This window comes from Botryllus schlosseri, chromosome 16 (genome assembly GCF_051294905.1).
Source record: "Botryllus schlosseri isolate E-star chromosome 16, Bs_hap1, whole genome shotgun sequence".
In the NCBI taxonomy this organism is placed as follows: Eukaryota; Metazoa; Chordata; class Ascidiacea; order Stolidobranchia; family Styelidae; genus Botryllus; species Botryllus schlosseri.
The window spans coordinates 2,038,023-2,059,632 of NC_137251.1; the positions used below are offsets into that span (position 1 = coordinate 2,038,023).

Sequence of the window (21,610 nt, forward strand, 5' to 3'; positions counted from 1 at the left end):
CAAAATACACCAACCAAAACTCTGTCAACAAATGGAGTTCGTGTACCACCTAAAAATAGTACATTGAAGGCTCTCTCATTCGAAATTTCATGCTGGTGACGTCATATTTTGTGATACGATTGTTCATATACAATGTTCTTTCCATTTCTCTACTAGTTGCTGACGATAACCCCTGACGAGTGTCAGCCGAAAATATTCGGGTTCATTTCAATATGAATATACTATTCAATTGATTTGTTGGAGTAAAATTATGCTCTGAAGCAGTGGGTGTGATGTCATAAGCACGTAATGATTGACGTTAGGGCTGTGAAACATACCATATGAGTTTGAACTACTTTTAAAAACGCACCCAAACAAATGAAGTCCCCTTCCAGTATAATTACGGCTTGAGCTCCGAATGGCCACTGTTCTGATATGATATATGTGTTTCCAGGGCGATTCATATTATTTAAAAGACCTCGTTCGCTTGGAAGACATGCAGCTTGACGAGATGCCGACACAGAGGCCCAGCAAACCCAAGGTTGGTCCGCATGTGCTAAAACTTAGTCTGAACTCTCCGTTAAAAACAATTCTTAGCCAATGATAGTGAAGATTAAATAAAATCTGTGGTCTTTTGGCCACTGCAACTACAATTTAGCAATATCTTGTAGTGTTTGGTTTATAAGCATCAGTAAAGAGCGAATCATCTTGGAGGTACAGAACTTCAATATAGTATTGTGTATTCGTATTGGAATAAACATGAATATTTTCGGCTGAGACTCGTCAGGGGTAATTGTCAGTTACTAGTAGAGAATTAGAAAGGACATTGTATATCAACAAACAGGGCGTAGAGAGCACTTGAACTCTAATGTACTATTTTTAAACTGTACACAAACTATTTCTCTAGGATTGGCGTATTTCGATAAAAGTCGACTCCAAGGCTCCCAAACATCAACAAATTCTTTGATATACAATAGGCATCATGGGAAAATACGTAGAAATTAAATTAATAAAATAAGGTCTATGCTCCTTTGGCCACTGCAAACACTATTTAGCAGTAGCTTGTGTTGTGTTTGTATGCATCAGTGAAGGACGGATCTTATAATGGAATTTTACATTCCCCTTTCAAGGTTCTCCAACCCGTCAATATATTCAAGCGCACTGATGTCAAGACATTGGTATGAAACGTAGCAACTGGGGTCGCTTCATTCAACGTCTCCAAGACAACTGATTTGATAAATTAAAAATATAAAATTCTGAGAGCTTGACGTAATTTTCGAATCACTTTCGAATGAATTTGGAATTTGATATTTTAAAATTTCAATTCGATTTGATTTCAATAGTATGAAGCGTAGCGACATTTTATCCCTGCCTATCCAAGGCGCCGTTGATGGGCGTATATTTGGCTTTGAGATAATTTGAATTTCAAGGCTATAACAAAATTTAGATTTCACTTTCAAATGAATATTGACTTCGAAATTATCATCCACCAATATTGATATTATACAAAACGAATTGTGGATGCCAAATGCAATTGAAATCAATTGTATGATCATCAGAACACATTCTGAATCTGAATACAATCACACATATTAATTAGCAGTGTCGTGTGACCCCTGTTGCCTTGCATTGCATGGGGTAGACAAATACGAGTGTCACTACTGTTTTTGAGCTAAAGCATGTGTTTTAAGAGTTAGTACTCCAGTTTCATCACATCGTAGCATCGTTACCCACCTTTTCAGCTAATCGAGCAGCATATATCAGAAGTTGCTTTCCTGTTTTCTAAAGTTTAGATTTTTCATTTACTAAATTTGTTGTACATAATTACCAGTTATATATCACAGTCTAATTATGAGTGGCTGGCTTTATGTCTGAAGATATCTGTTCAGTGGGGTTGTTTAAAAATAACTTCTTTTTGCGGATTCCGGCGAATCACTGGTTAAATTGTTCTGTTGCCTATAGAAACGCAGAGCCAATTGAAAGTTTTGAATTAATCATAAAAAATTATAATTCACTATTTCAAATTTTACTGTCGACCCCATGAAATTGTTGAGTTGCCTGAAAGAACGTTGCATAACAATTTTTTTCTCACTGCCTGCCGGTAGAAGCGAAGTTATTGCACTATAAAGTTTTCGATTTGCAAAAACATCGCATTGACGGTGGGTAGTCTCAGAATTATTAATGAAAAACACAAATAACTTCGCTTTTAATGATTGAAATTGCTTCAAATTTGTTTCGCATCGTTTTTGTAGACAACTCGACCATTTCATGGATTGACAGTAAAATTTGAAATTTTTTTAATAATAAATTCAAAATTTTCAAACTCCTGTGCGTTCACATCTACCAAATTTGGTGTGCAGCGTGTTTATAGCCAACCTAACAATTTTATCGGTGAATCCCCAGACTCCCGGAAAAACAATATGTTTTTGAACAACTCGACTGTGCATGGTGCATGGTGTGTTCTCTAGAATGAAGATTGCATAATTGCATAATATTTCCTTGCCTGTGTTACAACTCTTGCTTTTTTGTCGCAGTGGAGTCACTGTTGGAAGCTGGTCTCTGTCAAATTTGGTCCTTCGTACACCTTGAACTGTAAGACGGACTCGGACAAGCAAAAATGGATAGACGCGTTCAAGGAATCATTGTAAGTGTACTATGTCATTACGTAATGTCATCTCATAAGATTTTAATTGGCTGGAACTTGTCAAAGTAATCTGATGAGCGTGTCAATGAGATTGATAACCACAGAAGATATAGCAAACTAGCCTTGATTCTGTTTTATAAACTTCTAGTTTAAGAACTCTCTTAGTGCAGCCCGAGTTCTTAGTGGGATTTACAGGAAAGATTGAGGTACTTGGCCATTTAACAGAATGTGCTACCGTACTGTGAGGTGTGCTGCATGGAAAAGCATTTTTTTTAAACTTACTTATGTGCCAAACAGAGTAAAAAGCTGCTCCAAATGTACAATCCTTTGACAGCAATAAACAAATTTTACCAATACTATGTTGTACCCATGTACACAAGACTGCAATTTCATAGGCTTTTACTAACTTAAAGCGCAGCATGCAGCAATTAATATAGTCAGTCACGAAAGAGTAATTGTAGACTTGATATATGATCATGATCATGCTCACCTGATTGGGATGGTCTTTAAGACACACCGCAAACTAGGGACACAATATAATGTTGGTTATACCTAAATTACCAAGTTAATGCCATTGAGAACCTGGTTCTTGCGAGCCTATCACAGTAGGGAAATTCGTGCAATCAAATCATGTGGCAAAATTGTGGTTTTGCTATTTGTTCGGATAAAGTGTTTCTACCAGGAAATTGACAAGGAGAAAATGTGGTAATTTGGGTTTGAAACCACAGAATTAGTCTAAGTGGAGGCTAGCTGCTTATAAACTATGATTAAGTTGACCTACATCCTGTATTGACCATTTGATTGGTCTTCCTTGTGACGAAGCTCTAAGATATATCAGATGTGACCACTTAGAATCCATACAAAGCTCGGGTGGGCTCACTAAGCTGTGCGTAATGCCTCTTCATTCCTTCTCTATACAAGATCTCAAGATATTCTTACCTTGCCTTTTGTGCTCTGTTTTCAAATTGTCAATATCCACTTGGCATTTGTGCGTAAGTGAATCACGCATTGTTGTGGTGTCAACATCAAATTGTTGTGAGGCAACAAACTGATAAGAATCGTCATCAATAACTGTCTGCTCTAAAGTTACCCTGAAACCCTAACCGATTATATCGAGTACCTGACTAACATTCTTTGCTTTGCATGACTAGAATGAACTATTCGATTGTTCTCGGTTGAGTAATGAAAATGTTTGATTAATTGTGCTTTAGGAGAATTGGCCGTTGCCCATTATAACATTTTCAAAATGACTTGTAACACAGTAGTATTTTACTGTCTCACGCACATATTAATACCTTAATTTCGTGTTCTGATGGATACAAGTAGTATTGCTAAATTAATTACTCTCGTGACATGCAAATTGATTAATTTTCTTGCTGTTTCGTAGCTCTCGTGCTGAATCGCTTTCGCGGCTAAACCACATTGCCTTTGAGCTAAACTGTTAATCTTAATCTCCCGCGAACAAGCTATTATCTGCAGTATCGCAGTGTAACGTTGTGTCCTCATTATAATGGTTTAAGCAAGCATCGTCGTTAAGATAACAGAATTTGAATAATGAAGTTGGTGGTAATGGAGAAGGGTGTTTTCTTTCCGAGTCATATCTTTGATAATGAGCCCCCACAAGTTTTCCGATTGTCCTTTTCTCCATTCTGCATTTCTGAATGTTTGTTTATTTTTGCTAATAATAGATCGGGGTGTTTGTTTTGATTAGTAGGGTGAAGTTACAGTAGTTGATGCACTGCGCGTATGAAAAGTATCAATTCTCTGAATTGAAATCGAATTTGTTCATCTACGGACATGTTGAAAATCACCTAATCCGTCCTTATTTAATACTCAGGGTCAAATTTACTTTATGATGTATTTGAGTAAGCAGAATATGACTCGCGTTAAATGGGTAGGTGTGTCCGGTTTGGTTTTTGCCTGCCCGAGATATTGACGTGATTCGAATTGTTTTGCTAATACGAGTTCCATTCATCAACCATTTCATATTTTTCTGGTATATACCGGATTATGACAAGCTCGAAATGTTTCGCCAGCAGGTAAAGAGGTCAGGAGAAAGTGCCGTTTCCCCTGAGGTCATCAATTTCAGCTCTTATCTGACTTTATCGTTTCGCGAATCCCACAGCTTAGAAAGCATGTCGTGTAGATGCTACTATGTGTTCCGATAGAATCGGTGTGGGATATTTTGAGCGGTTTGGTGGTAGTTACGGCGAGGCTACTGTCTTGGGTCGAAAGTTAGTATGAAGTATAATGAATATGTGATTATTGGTGTCGGCGGAGTTCGTAGTGATGTGAAAGAAACACGGCCATGGTGAGACCAAGTACTTGACTCCTTTAAGACTGAATTATGTGTTATCATGTTCGGTGCTTGTCACATCATAGCTTCATATCGTTGAATGTTTAGATATATTTCAAATGCCTACATATTTTGAATGTAGTATGACATCTCTATTTTAGGATATCTATTTTTGATTGGGAGTTATGATACCCTTATGCTAATTTGATGTGAAGCGCTTCACTTTTTGGGGTTCTCTACTAAGTTTTGGCGATTTGCACTACTTACCGAGCTCAATTTGTAGAACTCTATCCTATTTTCATTCGTTGATTGTGAACTAGAGTTGCATTATACTATGTAAGCTTGCAAAATGTACAAATGTTACAGTCATAATACTACGTGTGCCATATGTCATCTTTTAGGATGATTCGTCCCCTTTTCTCAAACCATTAATTTGGACAACTAGAAAATTTTCAGCTTTTCCAAATTACATTAGAATAAGAATGACAGCTACAAAGGTTTTTCCGAATTAGAGCAGGATTAGAATTATAGCTACACAGTTATTTCTAAATTAGATTTAAATCAGAATTATAGCGACATAGTTTGTTCCAAGTTCGATTAGAATTAGAATTACTGCCATTCCGCTCATATTAGAAAACTAGGATTATATAGCTGTCCAAGTCTGCCTCTTAGGACGGCCAAATGTCCTCTTTTTTCCCTGTCACCGAGACTTTGGGCGATTAGACAGAGGAAACTAAATAAAAACGGTTAAATGTTCCGCAATCCGAATAATCTGTTTGAATTTCCTGTTTTTATGTCACGTGTTGTAACTTTTTTTACCTGTAACCACCAAATTCAACGGTGAGAAAAAGTGTCCTCTTTTTTGGTTCTGAAAATATAATTAGTCCACTAAATACTGACCTTAGCATGAGCCCAGAGAGGCGATCAAAATAGTTGGTATTCAATTAAATAATGTAAACATATTGAAATAAACGCGAATATTTTCGGCTGCTACTCGTCAGGGGTAATCGTCAGCAACTAGTAGAGAATTGGAAATAATTTTGTATATCATCAATCGTATTGTATTGATTGTTAATCACCGTAATACGGAGGCTGTCTCAGGCAATCTCTGACAGTTTCACGAGTGACGCAAACTTTTCCTAAAACTACTTGATAGCTTCTTTGAGGTACAGAACTTCAATATGCAATTGAATAGTATATTCATATTGATATGAATATACTATTCAACTACTTTATACTTTTTGAAATCTAAAGCAAAAAGACAACTTGTGCAAGTTGTCTGGGCAAAGCTACTTTATCGCTCCAAAAAAGCAAAAGTGACTTGTTATTTAGAGAGATTCGAGACAAGATATCACATTTTTACCACACTCGCAGTGTTGATGTATATTGTTCAATCTGGGATAAAGAGCTCTCTAGTTGTTTTATCGAAAACCCGTTGTTCCAAGCCACCTAAAAAGCGATCTTCGCTCCAGATTACGCTAATCCCGTCTTATCGGATTTTGTTCAGCGACAACATCAGCCCTCGAGTCCTGAAGGGAGAAAGTCACAATTTCGCTATGCATACGTTCTCGGAACCGACGCGCTGTCAATGCTGTTCGCGTTTGCTGCGCGGGACTTTCTATCAAGGGTACCGGTGCAGCGGTGAGAGCCTTTGACGTGCAATTTAATCATATACTCTTGTTGAAATGGAATCGGACGTTTTTGGCCAAAACTTTGCATATCAGCAATCGTATCGCCCAATATGATGTCACAGGCATGGAAATTTGAATAATCGGGAAGAACAGATGGCTTAAGCTTTGTACAATTTATTGATTATTACAGTATAGGGTTGTTCAAAAATAACTTTTGACTGAAAAAGCGTTGCACACCAAATTCGGTTCAATTTCAACGAGTAGAAGTGAAGCTACAGAGTTTTAAACGCAAACTCTTCCGTATTGAACAAATTAAGTTGGCCTTTGACGCGGGCGTTGTTGCTTTGTATATTATTTTTAATGTTTCGCTGTTTAATTGTAGTCTCGGGAGTTCATTGCCACAAAGAGTGTCTCGCGGAAGGGTTGAAACTGTCCAGATCAGGCCGTGTAAACGAAGGTGAGTGATGTGAAGTTGTCTATGGTATCTTTTTGAGTGTTGTGTAGTGTATTGTCATGTAGGCTAGTGCATTCCATTTAGGTATTAGTAGCTTCGTTTTTCTCACTATTGGCATGTTTTTTTAAACAGATAGAACACAGTTTCTGGGCCTATTTTTCAAGTATCCATCCTGATACACGAGACTTTAATCATATCAGATAGAATGTCTTGAGCGTACACCTCGTCTCAAGTCATACCCTGGTTTCTAGTCTCTATTTGATTCTATTTACCGCTATATTTTAGTGCCACCAGTCAGCAGAAGGGAATCGGTCGCTCCACCCATCCCAGGTCCAAGGGTACGTATTGTACTTGTTACGCTTATATTCTGCAAAGAATTCATTTCAAATTCTCATTTTAGCCAGGGCAGGGATCCATCATCCACAACAAAGGTAAGTCTCTTGCTTTGCAAGATTACCATGCACTGCATGAACGTAGATTTGCTCACGCCAAACGAGTAACATTGCTGAGCACTTCGTATTACATAGCAAGTCAGTGATCCCTGTGACACCATTTAATGCTTCTCATGAACATGTCTAAATTTATGGAAGTTTTTCGTGTTGGGATTAGGGTTGGGTAGAGGTGCGGGATGTTAGGGTTGAGGGAGGGGGATATTAGGGTTAGGGTTAACGTATCGCAAGATCAAGGTTGCGTGAAGGGGATACGATACTCCCAACCCTATCATTCGTCACCCCCAACCCTAATCTTGGGATGCCCTTACCCCAACCTACCTCGAACCAATGTTCCCTCTAATTTTTCACAAGTCTGCACGCACTCACCAACTCACTGCGCGGTCCCTTGGACAACAGTGCATGACGACTTGAAAAAAAAGGTCATCACTTTGGCTTTTTTGTGCGCAGCTTAGATTTTCTTTGCGCAGAGACCGTGTTAGCACTGCGCACGTGCCCAGCTTAGAGGGAACATTGCCTCCAACCCTAATATCCCCCAACATAATCTTGCGATACCCCAACCTTGATCCTAAGCCACTTGAAACCCTAATATCCGACTCCCCCAACTCCAAAAACAATATATTTTGAAGTGTTAATAGGAAACATATAATCATATCTGAGAACACTGGCTTGTTATGGGGCGTTACACAAGAAAACACCCATCGCTATCGTTTGTGTGCTTCGAAATTCCGCGATTCACTTCGTCTTGATACAGAATAACTCGAACATAAAGAGCGTCATTTTGTGCTTAGTCTGGAGGATCACTTCGGCGCTATAATTTACAATTTTCTAGAAAGCTATAATTCCTGATAATTTGGGTTGCTCTTGATCAATATTGTCACTTTAACAATTGACCACTTTGTCAGTCTAATGTTCGTTGTCTGCCATCTAAATGTAATCTGTCCGATCTCTGTCAAACATTATTTAATCAACACTCGTGGTAAAAATAATTTTTTCTGTCCCAGTTCCAGATCCGTCGAAGAATTGTGAGTAATATCTGCTGTTGCATCTTACATTTGTGCTGCAATATCATGTAGTTATTTTCTCGCTATTATTGATCCACAATTATCCCGTTTTGTGTTAACTGTTCCAATTTGAGTATGTTCAAATGTGATTTGACCAATCTTCGTGGAGTGAACGCAATTGAAATGGAGCATATTCTAAATCATAGTTGGCTATGATCAGGGATGTCTGCCCTCATATTACACCTTTGCAGTGTGCCGTAGTTTGTCAATCACGCCATGCACTATAATTAATGAAAATCGTCTTTATACATACCTTACCAGTGATAAATTTCACCTTTGTAGTATAGCTGTTTTCATTGGATTGAATTCTGTTTTCGCAAAGCGTCTTCAATATGATTTGTGGTACAGTGAACTACAAGGCTCACCGAGAGTACAACGGGAATCCACCGCCTCCGTTTCCGAATGCAAATATCATCACGTTTCAAATCGGCCAGCCGATTGAAGTCACCAATCAAGTTTCACCGGACTGGTGGCAAGTGAGAGCTTTTTAGATCATTTTCAGGGATAATAATAATTAATCAGAACCAGGGAATCGCTGTGTGTATGTGTTGAATGTATTCCAACGTGTATAGAATATATATTTCTATATACAATTGAATAGTATATTCATATTGAAATGAACTCGAATATTTTCGGCTGACACTCGCCAAAGGTAATCGTCAGCAACTAGTACAGACTTAGCTGTCAGCCGAAAATATTCGGGTTCATTTCAATATGAATCTACTATTACATTCTATATTGAAGCTCTGTACCTCCAAGAAGCTCTTCGTATATTTCTATCCATAGTAATGAAGTTTGATTCATTTCGTGGCAATGCTAAAATGATTTATTTTGCAAGGCCACGCGTTGTTAATGGTCTGCTGATAGAAATATTACTAATGCGTAGGGAATATAGGGTTAATAACATAACCTCAAAAGTAACAAAATAGACAACTCTATCCAATGAATCTCATATCAAATTTTACTTCTTGCGTAAACAGCTTGTAACATGAATAATATAGATGGCTGTTAATAATGAACTATGTTCAAAATTTATTTTAATTTTTTTCCAGGGAAGGTCACTTGCAGATTATGAGAAGATTGGATTTTTCCCGGCTTCCCATGTCAGCCCGGTAAGAGAAAAAAAACGGTTTCGGTACGGTAACGTAAATAAACGATGGATTGTGAATTATGAAATAATTGAGGTGTACGCTTTTGACTCATCGACAACATGAGAGTCTACGAATCGCGGTCGCGTAGTTTGAAGTTGACGATCAATCTTGTCAAGTTGAAAACAAGATCGAGAAATTTCATTGACGGCATCGGACAGTATGAAAGTAGCTGTGAAATAATCGTTTGAGAATTTGTACCTCGCGGATTCACTTAGCTAGATCCTATGTAGTCGGCATAGAGATAATCCCGGGATGACGTTAGTAGAAGCGACTGAAGTATAGTGAAGTACTGTGTTTATCAATACTACAAATTGTAAGAGTCGTTTATCTATACTACGAATTGTCAGAACCGAATGTCTCTGTAATTTAAACGATGACTAAGAAACGCGAATGTGTTCAGGTAATGTCATCAGTAGGGAGAAGTAAAAATTGCTGCTGCTGAACGTTTTTTGGTATTCATGCCAAGCTACCTCGTACGGGCACACAGTTCCAACCAAAAATGTAGAAAAGCACTACAATTCTAATATTATGTGCAACAATGCATAATTTAAATACTCGTGGGCGAAATTTTGTCAAAATTAAGTTTCATAATGTCAAAAAATGTAAAAATTTTCATTTATTAGTGTAAAAAAAATAACCTCCCTAGTCGTCAGAACGCAAAGGATGTTTTGTCTTTACATTGTTTTCACTTCACTGTGTAACCGTAGAATATTGGTCGCGGAGCGGAATTTAACCCCGGCTTGTATTTGTAACCAAGTCGCAAGGTTCCGGGCCACAAGTCAATTAGACTTTTATAGTTTTGACTCGAGTCAAGTCGAGTCATTTTCAATTTACTACAGAGTCAAGTCCGAATCGGGGAGGGACTGGTCGAGTTCAAGTCATAGTGTTTACTGTTCAGTATCTTTTTTCTCACTCTAGCTAGACATGTTCATTCAAACAGATAAAAGTCAGTTTCTAGACCTATTTTTCAATTATCATTCCTGATATACGAGACTTCAATTAGTGATATAGAATGTGTCTAGTCATTTGACCGAGTCCAAAGAAGTAGAAGTGTACTGCGTTACTGACTGACTCTGGTTTTTATGCCGTTTTGACCCCGGAATACTACATACGATATGAACCCAGTTTAAAATTTCGCAACCGCCGCGTGGTCATACGAAAACTGCCGCCATTGTTCAGCATTCGAAAAGAGAGCCCCGAAAGAGTTACATGGATGCCGTGATAAGGCCAGGGCCAGCTTCTCCGTGCCGGCCCACTGTACAAAACGAACCGGCTCACGAGACGCGCCTTGAGGACGCGCACTGGTACGAATGTGACGTGGCCCGTTCAATGCATGCCCGTGTGTGTGGCACCGTTTTCTGTTGAATGGATCTTGATTGATGTGTCCTGTGTTCTTGCGTATAATTGTTCATAATAATCAGTGTTTTTCTTTTATTTTTCTTTTCGTATCGCAGCACCGCATTGGCAGACCCGAACGGGACGACCCAACCAATAGGCCAAAGCCATGTCTGTCGAGCCACGAGCAATTAAAGAATTATTATTGGTATATAACGATACTCTGTGAATTCATTTTTAATCCAGTGGCGCTCAACCTTCGCTTGTGTACCGGTGAAGTTTTAGAAAGCAGAATTTAGCCCACAAATCTCGAAAGCAAATACTGTAACTTTGATTTGATGAGAAAATTGAGACTGCACCGTCATTCGTCATACACAATTCGTTTGAAGTTTAGGCGCTTCTTCGATATACCCCTTCGATATAAAATTTATAAACGGAAAAATGTATTCTTTTTTTTTCATGTTGGGTACGGAATATTAGGGTTGTAGGTGGGTTAGGGTTATGGTTGGGGTTGGGGAATCCCAATATTAGGGTTGTGGGTGAGAGATACTAGGGTTAGGGATGACAGATATTAAGGTTTTGTGAATTACGTATATCAGGGTTGGGCGTGAGGGATATTAGGGTTAGGGGAGATAAAATCCCCGAACTAACGTCTAAAACCCCCAACCCTAACGTCTGTCATCCTCCAACCATAATATCTCCAACTCCCAGCACTAATACCCCTCCCCTACAACCCTATCATCTCCCTCTCAAAACCCTAATATCTCTCCCCCGCAACCCTAATATCTCCCACTCACAACCCTAATATCCCTCCCACTAAACCCTAACATCTTCCACCTACAACCCCAATAGTGGGATACCCTAACCCACTTCCAACCCTAATATCCAGCACCCACGACTTCAATCCCAGCATGAAAAAGAATAAATTTTTCCGTTCATAAATATTGATCTCGGGGGGGGGGGGATAGGGGAGATAAAATCCCCGAACTAACGTCTAAAACCCCCAACCCTAACATCCGTCATCCTCCAACCATAATATCTCCAACTCCCAGCACTAATACCCCTCCCCTACAACCCTATCATCTCCCTCTCAAAACCCTAATATCTCTCCCCCGCAACCCTAATATCTCCCACTCGCAACCCTAATATCCCTCCCACTAAACCCTAACATCTTCCACCTACAACCCCAATAGTGGGATACCCTAACCCACTTCCAACCCTAATATCCAGCACCCACGACTTCAATCCCAGCATGAAAAAGAATAAATTTTTCCGTTCATAAATATTGATCTCGGGGGGGGGGGGGTATATCGAAGAAGCGCTGAAGTTTCTGGTAATGCAACTAACTCGATTTTGATCGTTTTATTTCTTTTAAAAGGACTTTGTCATTTTCTAGCCTCTATTTTAGTGTGAAATTAGCCAAAATGGTGCTGTCGAATTTAAGAGATTTTGTACAATAGTAATATATTTGGTGGGTGGGCTGCAAAGCTGACACATTCTGGCGGTTGAGAACCACTGGTGTTGTCATATTTAATCTGACGTAGCATTAGTTCATGTTTGATATTTTGTGCAGTGTTGAACTTGGTACAATATGCGTTGCATTGTCTTAAGCTGTGGTAAAATAATAGGGTTAACCGTTATTTTGAGTAGATGCTGGTGTGTGATAGCTCCCGTTGTGTTATGACGGTATACCCAACGTTCTTGTAAATGACTCAAGTTTTGAAAATACTGTCATATATAATGAACCTTGTTGCCGAATTTAGCTGTTCCCTGTTCGGTTTCCGTGAACTACAGAAGTACTTTGATTTTTCTGTTGCATGCTGTGGTCGGTTGTTGGTTATAAGTTTAATGTAATAATATAAAATTCCTGCACTGTGCTATTCTGATATTATATATTGGCCTCGTCGTCATAATGCCACTTCATAAAATCGCTGTGTGATTGGTTTGTGCTCTGTAAATATAATGAATGTGGCATGATGTAGTGAAGATTGTAAATTTGGCATGATTTAGTAGAAATTTATGTTCGGTTTGTCATTGTACCCAACGATCAATCCATTATGGTAAAGTTTATGTCAGTACTGATAGGGACATCCTCTGAATGAAATGTGGATTGTATGCATATTATTGTGAATGGGTATTAGGGAGTGTAAATCTCTCAGATAGCCAGACCTCTGAACATGATCATATCATTATCAGGGAATCCATACTGTCAGTAGCTGCCCCATTCACTTTGTCTGTGTTATTAGTCTCACAAACGTTTTTGACATTCATGTCCATATTGGCACCTTATTTGAGCTCTTTTTATGGCACCTTTAACAGTCTGTGATTGCATTGATATAAATGTGTTGGTCTGGCGTGTTTGGTGGGTAATAGTGATTTTTATATTCGTAAACGTATTTTGCATGTGATTGGCATCATTTTCAAAGCTGTGATGGTGTTGTGTTTGGGAAAAAGGTTTGACCGGTTACGTTTTATGGAGAGTATCTTCAATTCGGTAATTTGTTACAGCTTTGCTGGCTGCATTTCCGAATATGCACATTTGGCAACAAGCTTCACAATGCACATTCACAATAGGCTATAATTCGGGTAATTTAAAGATTTGTAGTTTGGCCACTATGTATTTGTGTGATATTCATATCACAACTAGTAAATGATTCTCATAAATGAAGACTTGTAATGTGAAATCCCTCATCTTAACGTATGCTGTACAGTTGCTAACATGCCGAAAATATGGCCTATGTCGCTTTGCTCATATTTACTGTGAACGCGCAGGTATGCTGGTGAAATTGTCCGGGGAGAGGCTGAGAAAACGCTCAAGGACAGGCCCACTGGAACATTCCTTGTTCGTAACAAGCCCCCTTTAAACCTCGTCTTAAGTCTCACGTAAGATATTTCTTTACTTGGTATACAATGTTTTAATGTGTTATGAGAGTACTCTCTGGTGTTGGTTACTTGATAGTTGATTTGTTTTGAGATGATGTTTGGGAATTGGTCTAGGGGAGTGCTGTTCAACCAGTGTGTACTAAAATATGCATAAGGTGCACCAGTGCGAAAAAGTATATACTAGTCACACATCACACAGGCTGAACTCCATTTAGACTGTTCCCTGCCTAAACTATGATAACAAATGACTAGACAAGGTAGTCACAGACCTACTCACGACATAATTCTCAAATAATGATATGTTTTTTTCTAGTTTCTTGATAACATCCTGCCCTTTCACGAACCCCCTAAAACTATTTCGCGGACCCAAGCTTGAGAACCCCGCAATATACGCTAATGAACTCTGATACGCAAAGTTTTTCTGTAGATGCAAAATAATTCGTTTGTTGGCAGGTATCAAAGCGACGTGAAGCACATCAAAATTCTGCAGACCGACGACAGTTTGTTTTACGTAGCAGAGTGCAAGCATTTCCGATCCGTCCAAGTATGTTGTCACCTGTTTTAGTTGTGTCGAGTGCCTTATAGATGTCGCTTTGGTTCTAAGGAATTGATCAGATTTTATGAGAAAAATTCTCTCTCCGGCTTTTTCCTGGGGTTGGAAACTACTCTCAAATACGCGTATCGAAATCCGGAAATGTTTCCAGATCGTAACGGTATCAGGACAGGTGAGGATTCTAACCATGAATTTTCTTGGGCATACCGTGCAATGGACGCTCATTTGATTTGATTCTTTTAAAGTGAGTTCTGTGTGTGAAATCTAATGTATTAGGATCGGGTTTAGATCGATGTATACAAAAATGGAGCAAACACCATTAACCGACAGTCAACGGAATCTTACAGCAGTTGAGTTTGAGGTCAGAAGTAGATGATGCTAGTCCGATCTCTTGAAGCCAATTCCTATTATCATCTATTGGACTATGCCGTTAATCGTTATCTAGTAGATGTTCTGTCACTGTGATTTGTATCAGAAAACATATTCTGCATTTAGAACGACAGTTTACTTATATAAATCCAATATCCCATGAATCATTTCACCTACAAAATTCTCAATAAAGTATCATTGAAAGATTTCCACTATGGTATTTTTCAACATCTTCCCAAGTTGTAGTTGTTTGCTGATATATTTTCTGTATATCATCACGACTGTACTGTGCATATTCTCTCGGTCCAATGCAGACCTGGTCATGTGCACGATCACATCGCTGTTGGCAAGCCTTTGTTGTGATTGAGGCAATGGAGTTTAAGATTTATCGTGTGGCTGTCATTTCCAAGAGTGATGACTAGGGCGATTTTTTTTTGACATGTCAAAAAAAGTCAAAATAAGGTCAAAATTTTAGCGTTAGGTCAAAAAATGTCAAAATTGACAAAATTTTTCTCAACCTGGATTTTATTTGTATCGTAGATTTTGCGCAATCGGTGAACTTATCGTTTGACATTTTACAGTTTGTAGCCTACTTTATAGGCCTACCGTGGCCGATGGCGCATTGTCTGCTCATTGTGAATCAAAAACAGTCATATGAGGCAAATAGGTTGACACGATGCTCAACGTACCGCAATATTCTAAGTGAAGCAAGACTGCATGGGCATTGCATGGTTCTTACAAAAATTGAGATGTAAACCATTGTCAGAATGAAGCAACACGGTGTGTCACCAGCAGTGTACGCACGCACAACTTCAGTGTTGCCAGCCAATAGCTGCTACAGCTGAACGTTCTTTCTCCATTCTTCTTGCTGTTGTTGTTTGTATATTGATGGTGTTTGTCGACTACAATGGTCATTTACACGAGGCCGATATTCCTTATTTTCGATTCCGTATCTGCCGACTGGTAGCACGGCCCACTTCTATGCTTTTTGTAAGACACCGCTTACGCGGATGTGATGGCGAGGAGGAACCTATAGATAAACCCTCAACACTTAGGTAGGAATTCTGGAGTCGACCTCGGTCGGACTAGAACCTAAAACCCATTGGTGTTGTAGCTGTGGATTATCCCACTACGCTATCTCGCCACATCTTCATCCTTGGCAAGCTACTTAGTAAAGCCAGACACTTTTTACCCGAGAATCAGGGATATCTAGAACTAGATATCTAGATATCTAGGTGTGTGTATCTAGAAGTAGATATCTAGATATCCCGAGAATGCAGGAAAGTATCTTTCGTTGTACTACAACAAATTTTTAATTATTTCCACCATAGTACAATCATGTACTGGAATTCATCATAGGGCCAAATTTAGTTAAAATAATATTTCGTCATGTAACAATTTGTCAGTTTTTGAGTCAAACAAGTTTTTCAGGGAAACTACTTCGTAAGGACAGACAATTCAAACCAGAAATGTAGTAGAAGTAGTAAAATTGTAACATTTTTTGGGAAAACACCTAATTTGCATACGTTAGGTCAAAATTTGGTCAAAATTTAGTTTTTTAAGGTAAAAAAATGTCAAAATTTAGATTTTTTAGGTCAAAATCTTCCGTTTTTTAGGTCAAAAAAAAAATCGCCCTAGTGATGACACATTCCATGTAGCTCATTTTCAAATACTGCTTCATGCCGCTACGGTTTGCTTTGAAAATAATCGCTTTGAACGCACATTCTGCTAACCCTTGTGACTGTTTGAATTTCGCTAGTTTATAATGCAATAAGCACTTTCTTCAACCACCGTGAAATTAACTCTTATTAATATGCATTGAGATATGTTTCCGCATTTCACAAAAGCTCTGTAGTCTACGAATGTAAGAGGCGCTCCGATGAGGGATTACGTGGAAAGTTAGTTTGGACAACAGAAAAAGTTTTTGTATCATCTACAAATAGTAGATCGAGTCTAAGCCATCTGTTTGCCCTGATTTATTGGATTTTGATTTGTGTGATGTCGTATTTCTTGATACGATGGTTAATTTTAGGTCTCTAGCTCCTGACGATTGTTCCTGATATGAGTGTCAGCCTAAAAATATATTTGGGATCATTTCAAATGTTCATGCATGTATCATTCAAGAGCTTTTTTAGGTACATAACTTAATATACAGATAAATAGGATATTCATATTGAAATGAACCCGAATGTTTTCGGCTGACACTCGTCAGGGGTAATCGCCAGCAATATATCATTCAACATTCATTCTAATATTGTATTGATTGTAAATAGTTATGCATAATTAATAATATATAATTAACACCCAATGCTTTCCAAGATGGCACTCTTTGAGGGCAATCATCAGCAGGAATTTTAAAAACTTGAGTGCAACTGCATTGCATACATCCAGTTATCACGCCAAAACAAACGCAACATCAACTCTGAGAATATAAAAATGAATATGTGCTGCATCCATTGGGTTTGAAAGTTATTTGTGTTCTTGTTGGTGCACTGAGGCCAATTTCAATGTAGCTTCATATGGTGAAGTCCGATCAACCCAAATGTCTGTATCATATACACATAATTCCAGGGTCTTTGTTATTTGTAATGCGTACTTACGATTTAAATGCAGCTCCATCAACACGACGACCTATTGATACTCTTACCGACGAATTTTCGCGGGCTCAGCTCAATGACGGCGGTGAGGCGACAAAACTATTATATTGGTTTATGAGTAGGGCTGAACACAACGATTTGATTGGTCGAATCCGAGTTGAGTATCATTTGCGATGACTTTTTTGAGTAACTAATATACTTTTCACATTAAGAGTTGTTTCATTGACGTGATATATAGAGTTGATGCTTTCCTCACACTTTGTGAGTCTCCTAACATCGATGGCCGTGTCACAGTGTCCGAATCGCATGGTTGTAACCGAGTCACAAGGTTCCAAGTCACAATTCAATCTCAGTTTTCTAGTTTTGACTCGAGTCAAGTCGAGTCATTTTCGATTCGCCACCGAGTCAAGTCATAGTCAGCGAGTAGAGGGTCGAGTCCAAGTCTACTTTTTTCGACTCTGCTCGAGTGATATAGAATGGCTCGCATTCATAATATCGTAATTTTCCTCATTCCTTAGAGTTTCTGGCCCTGTTTTCCAAGTATTAGGACTGATAGACGAACTCGCAATAATGTGGTCACTTCACTATTCTTCGAAGTGACAAAGAAATGCCTGTCTTGGCGTCCTAGTCTCGAGTCATGCACGATGACTCTAGTACAAGTCGAGTCAATAAACAAAGTGACCCGAGTTGAGTCATTTTACGCGTTTGCGTTTGAAAAAAAGACTGGATGGTGCGTAACCGCCATTTTTTTCCTTGCGCCCGCTAAAAGATACATTTATGACGTCATATAGCTTTGATACTCGACTCGGAATTCGATCACTTTTGTTACTCAATTTTGCCAAGCTCTAGTTTTGAGCAAAGAGAGTAATTTGAAAAGGCTTTGCGCCCACTATCGTCTGCACGAAAAATTCGAATCGAATTTTAATAGACTACAAAATCAGGTCCTCGGTCGAAGTGTATAATTCCAGCGTTATTGATTAGTGCCCGCATGCTTGAAGTGGGAGATCCATGATTCTCCCATGTGATTGATTGGGTTGTGAGTGTTCGATTCAACACCTGGTAGTTAAATTATCGCGGTTAACGTATATTATCTTCTCGTAACTTGCACTACATTTCCTTACAAGCCGAACGTCACTACTATCTTACCGAGTGGTATAGAAATTGCGTCAGTGCTACGCTAAAATTGCGCGGTGGGATGGCAAATAGAACCTCGTCCAATCGAAGCTTCGCAACGATTACTCGGTAAAACGAGATCAGACCTTATTCCGGTCTTGAGCAAACGCGAGGCCGCATGCATTAGTTTTCTGTCTGTCGTATCATTGATTGTTTCGTGTGATTCTGCGCTGGAATCTCCTGCTTTCTATTAACCGATAGCGATCACTTGCTTGCATGCATGCTTTGTGTTCCTTTTTTTTTTTGCGTAATTCGAAAGGCCATTATGTTACGCTTGATTTCTATCACGCTTGCTATTACCGTACTGCATCCGTCCTTGTCGAGAGCTACTTGCGACTTTTCCATCGGCATTATCCATTATTTGTAATGCAGATAACATTTGATGACTGCTTCGTTAATCTCACATTGCGCAACTATGAAATTGCGTGCTTTCACGTCTACTTGGGCGTCATCAGATATCGTTAACGTAGTCATTGATTCTACTCGTGTAGAAGTAATTGAGGAGTCGCTTGGAGATACAGACCCTCAATGCACAATTGAATAATACATTCATATTGACTGACATAGCCGAAAATATTCAACTACATTTTTATATGGCTATGGTATTAATTTGTACACGAAGAGACTGCTTAAGGTACAGAACTTCGGCATGCAATTGTACGGATGTATTGATTAATTACATTTACCTGCGAAGTACCCACTTCCCGCACCTGACAATGTACCAGCGACATCGCATTCTTCCGATGATCTCTGCGATAAAATACGAGTACTAGTTGCTCCGCTGTGTTCAGTGTCCTTTGACGGCAAAGTGTTCCCTGTGATCGGCAAGGCCATCGCGAAATACGATTTCGACGCCAGGAGCGAACAGGAGCTGAGTCTTGTCGCGGGTCAGTTTGTCAACATCATAAGCAAAGCGGGTGGAGATCACGGATGGTGGAAAGGCGAATATGACAGAAAGGTAAGCGTCGGATGTCGTCTATGAGAGGGAGTCTTGCCAAGACAAATATGGAGTTTGGAGACAGGAATTTGGAACACGTATGATCGCGGGGCACGAATGGTTGTTAAAAATAACATTTTATTATTAAGCATAGCATTGTTCTTGTGGACAGATTAACAATATGTGTGGTACCGACGAGGCCGTCAAACCCTAATAACAACCTTTCCACAGATCGGCTATTTTCCAATAAGTTTCGTGGACGAGCAGTATTGACGGCCGTCCGTCGCCCTGTATCACCGACGAAATCGCCCTCAATGCCGGTCTTGTCTGCCGCCTTCTTCATATCCAAGTGTACCGCGATCGTACCGGGAGAAAACGCAATTCGCATCACTCACGCAACTCTGCATCAAGTTCATAACATCATGTCAACAAGATATCTTGTTCGCGCTACACTATCCTGCCGTGACCTCGCGCCACGGCGTTTGTATCAGCCGCTCGTAATCATCCGTGTGTGATATTTAATTTTTTACCGCCTAGAATATTTTATCGTTTTTCCGTGTGAAATATTTCATCATTGTAGAACGCTCACGCGGTCGGTCTACGCAGGGTTACTGTGAGCCTCGGTTGGTTTGATCCCGATGGACGCGTGTATCTGGCGATCCTTACAAGATTACGAGTGTGGCAATGCCCTTTCCTTGCTATATTGAAATGAAATATTCAATAGCGTGACTATTCTTGCGCCGGCGGTTTTATTTTCAGCATATTCTACCCTACGACCGTCCGTGCATTGCCGGCGCGTTCAATTCTGTTGATCGGCAAAGCCGACGGCTCTCTGTATGTATCTTTTATGCACTTCAAGCCTCTGTGTATAATATTCTCTTTTTAATTTACGCCAGTAGCCATTGTTATCTCGATATTACGATGTCTCATCTCGCAGCATAAACGCATGTAATCTCAACCATTCCTCATCTGATTCGATGTCCGGTGTAACTTATGTTGCCGTATGCAGAGTATTGTTTTTAGAATGTCACGTTTTCGACAGCGGACTGTTCTGTCTAGCCGTCAATGCGTCGAATCTATAATATATCTGAACCGAAGGATCTTTGGAGTATTTTGACAAGACTGTGGTCATGGTATTGTGTGTACCGTGTTCAGGCCTGTCTCTCTGAATCGAGTGACGTTTTTCGAATGACTTGACTTGACTCGGGTTCGGCGTGTGAAAAATATGAAAAGTCACATTTCCATGCCCATTTGAAGCTATCGGTCGGCTTGGCAAATCATTCTGAACCACTCATACTAACGGAAAATTGACCATGTAACGATTACTGCTCAGTTATTTACTGGATTCATTCGACAGACCCTATTACTGACATCACAATGGCAGTTACGGGCATTATGTCATCTCTACCTACACTACACTCACGAATAAATTATTCAATAAGTAGAGTCATGGCCATGGTGGAGTTCATGTAAAACTAGGTAGGGCTCCGTGCAGGTGAATATATAGGCCTATGTTGAGGCATGATTATTTTGGCATCGCCATGACTTCATGTTTGCACAGTCAAACACGCATTTACAATGATAAACGCCTTACTTTGGCGTATACGTGGATTGTATGGCGAGGAGGAGCCTAGATAAAAAAACATCGAGCATTTGAATAGGAATTCAGGAGTTGAAGTCGTAATCCCCAGCAGATGTGGAATGCACAACAGGAGTCAAACCCGGCTATTACCGGCTGGATCCGTATCTGTCCCTGGAGCTGTATGTAGCCTCCTGCACTTCGGTTTGCCGTAAGCCAACAAATGCATCAATCACTCTCGACGCCACATGATTATGGAACCGTAACAATACGAAATCTGCATGACACAATCTGGCACCGCACAGGCCGTTAATCCTCAATGTGTAAACATCATCACGCGAAGTTACCATAAAATGATGTGGGTTCTCGGGCTGTCGAGTCAACTAAAACCTTTTATGTTATTTGCACAAAATCTCGCAGCACACAGGAACGAGCGCGGGGGCAATTTGTCCAGCCGACTCACGGAAATATCCTTTCATGAATGCTATTTACTGTTTAACCTGATGCTCCTAAACT

At 39.5% G+C, this 21,610-nt stretch overlaps 1 protein-coding gene across 8 annotated transcripts in view; it reads left to right on the plus strand.

Annotated features, from left to right (window-relative positions):
- Nucleotides 1-20,615, plus strand: part of LOC145459441 (proto-oncogene vav-like) — a 40,801-nt gene extending 20,186 nt beyond the window's left edge. The window contains exons 13-29 of one of the 8 annotated variants that reach the window (XM_080338073.1): nt 434-520; nt 1,110-1,157; nt 2,514-2,623; nt 6,427-6,560; nt 6,933-7,007; nt 7,290-7,342; nt 7,405-7,435; nt 8,458-8,478; nt 8,866-8,993; nt 9,570-9,629; nt 10,848-10,972; nt 13,776-13,886; nt 14,340-14,430; nt 14,491-14,611; nt 17,422-17,490; nt 19,370-19,536; nt 19,747-20,615. In XM_080338073.1, coding sequence (XP_080194199.1) covers nt 434-520; nt 1,110-1,157; nt 2,514-2,623; nt 6,427-6,560; nt 6,933-7,007; nt 7,290-7,342; nt 7,405-7,435; nt 8,458-8,478; nt 8,866-8,993; nt 9,570-9,629; nt 10,848-10,972; nt 13,776-13,886; nt 14,340-14,430; nt 14,491-14,611; nt 17,422-17,490; nt 19,370-19,536; nt 19,747-19,788 — 1,473 coding nt within the window. In that variant the 3' untranslated portion in view covers nt 19,789-20,615. Of the gene's footprint in view, nt 1-433; nt 521-1,109; nt 1,158-2,513; nt 2,624-6,426; nt 6,561-6,932; nt 7,008-7,289; nt 7,343-7,404; nt 7,436-8,457; nt 8,479-8,865; nt 8,994-9,569; nt 9,630-10,847; nt 10,973-11,122; nt 11,212-13,775; nt 13,887-14,339; nt 14,431-14,490; nt 14,612-14,727; nt 15,238-17,421; nt 17,491-19,369; nt 19,537-19,746 lie in introns of those variants that run through there. The other 7 variants (XM_080338075.1, XM_080338077.1, XM_080338074.1 and 4 more) reach the window with 7 other exon arrangements.
- The last annotated feature ends 995 nt before the right edge of the window (nt 20,616-21,610 follow it).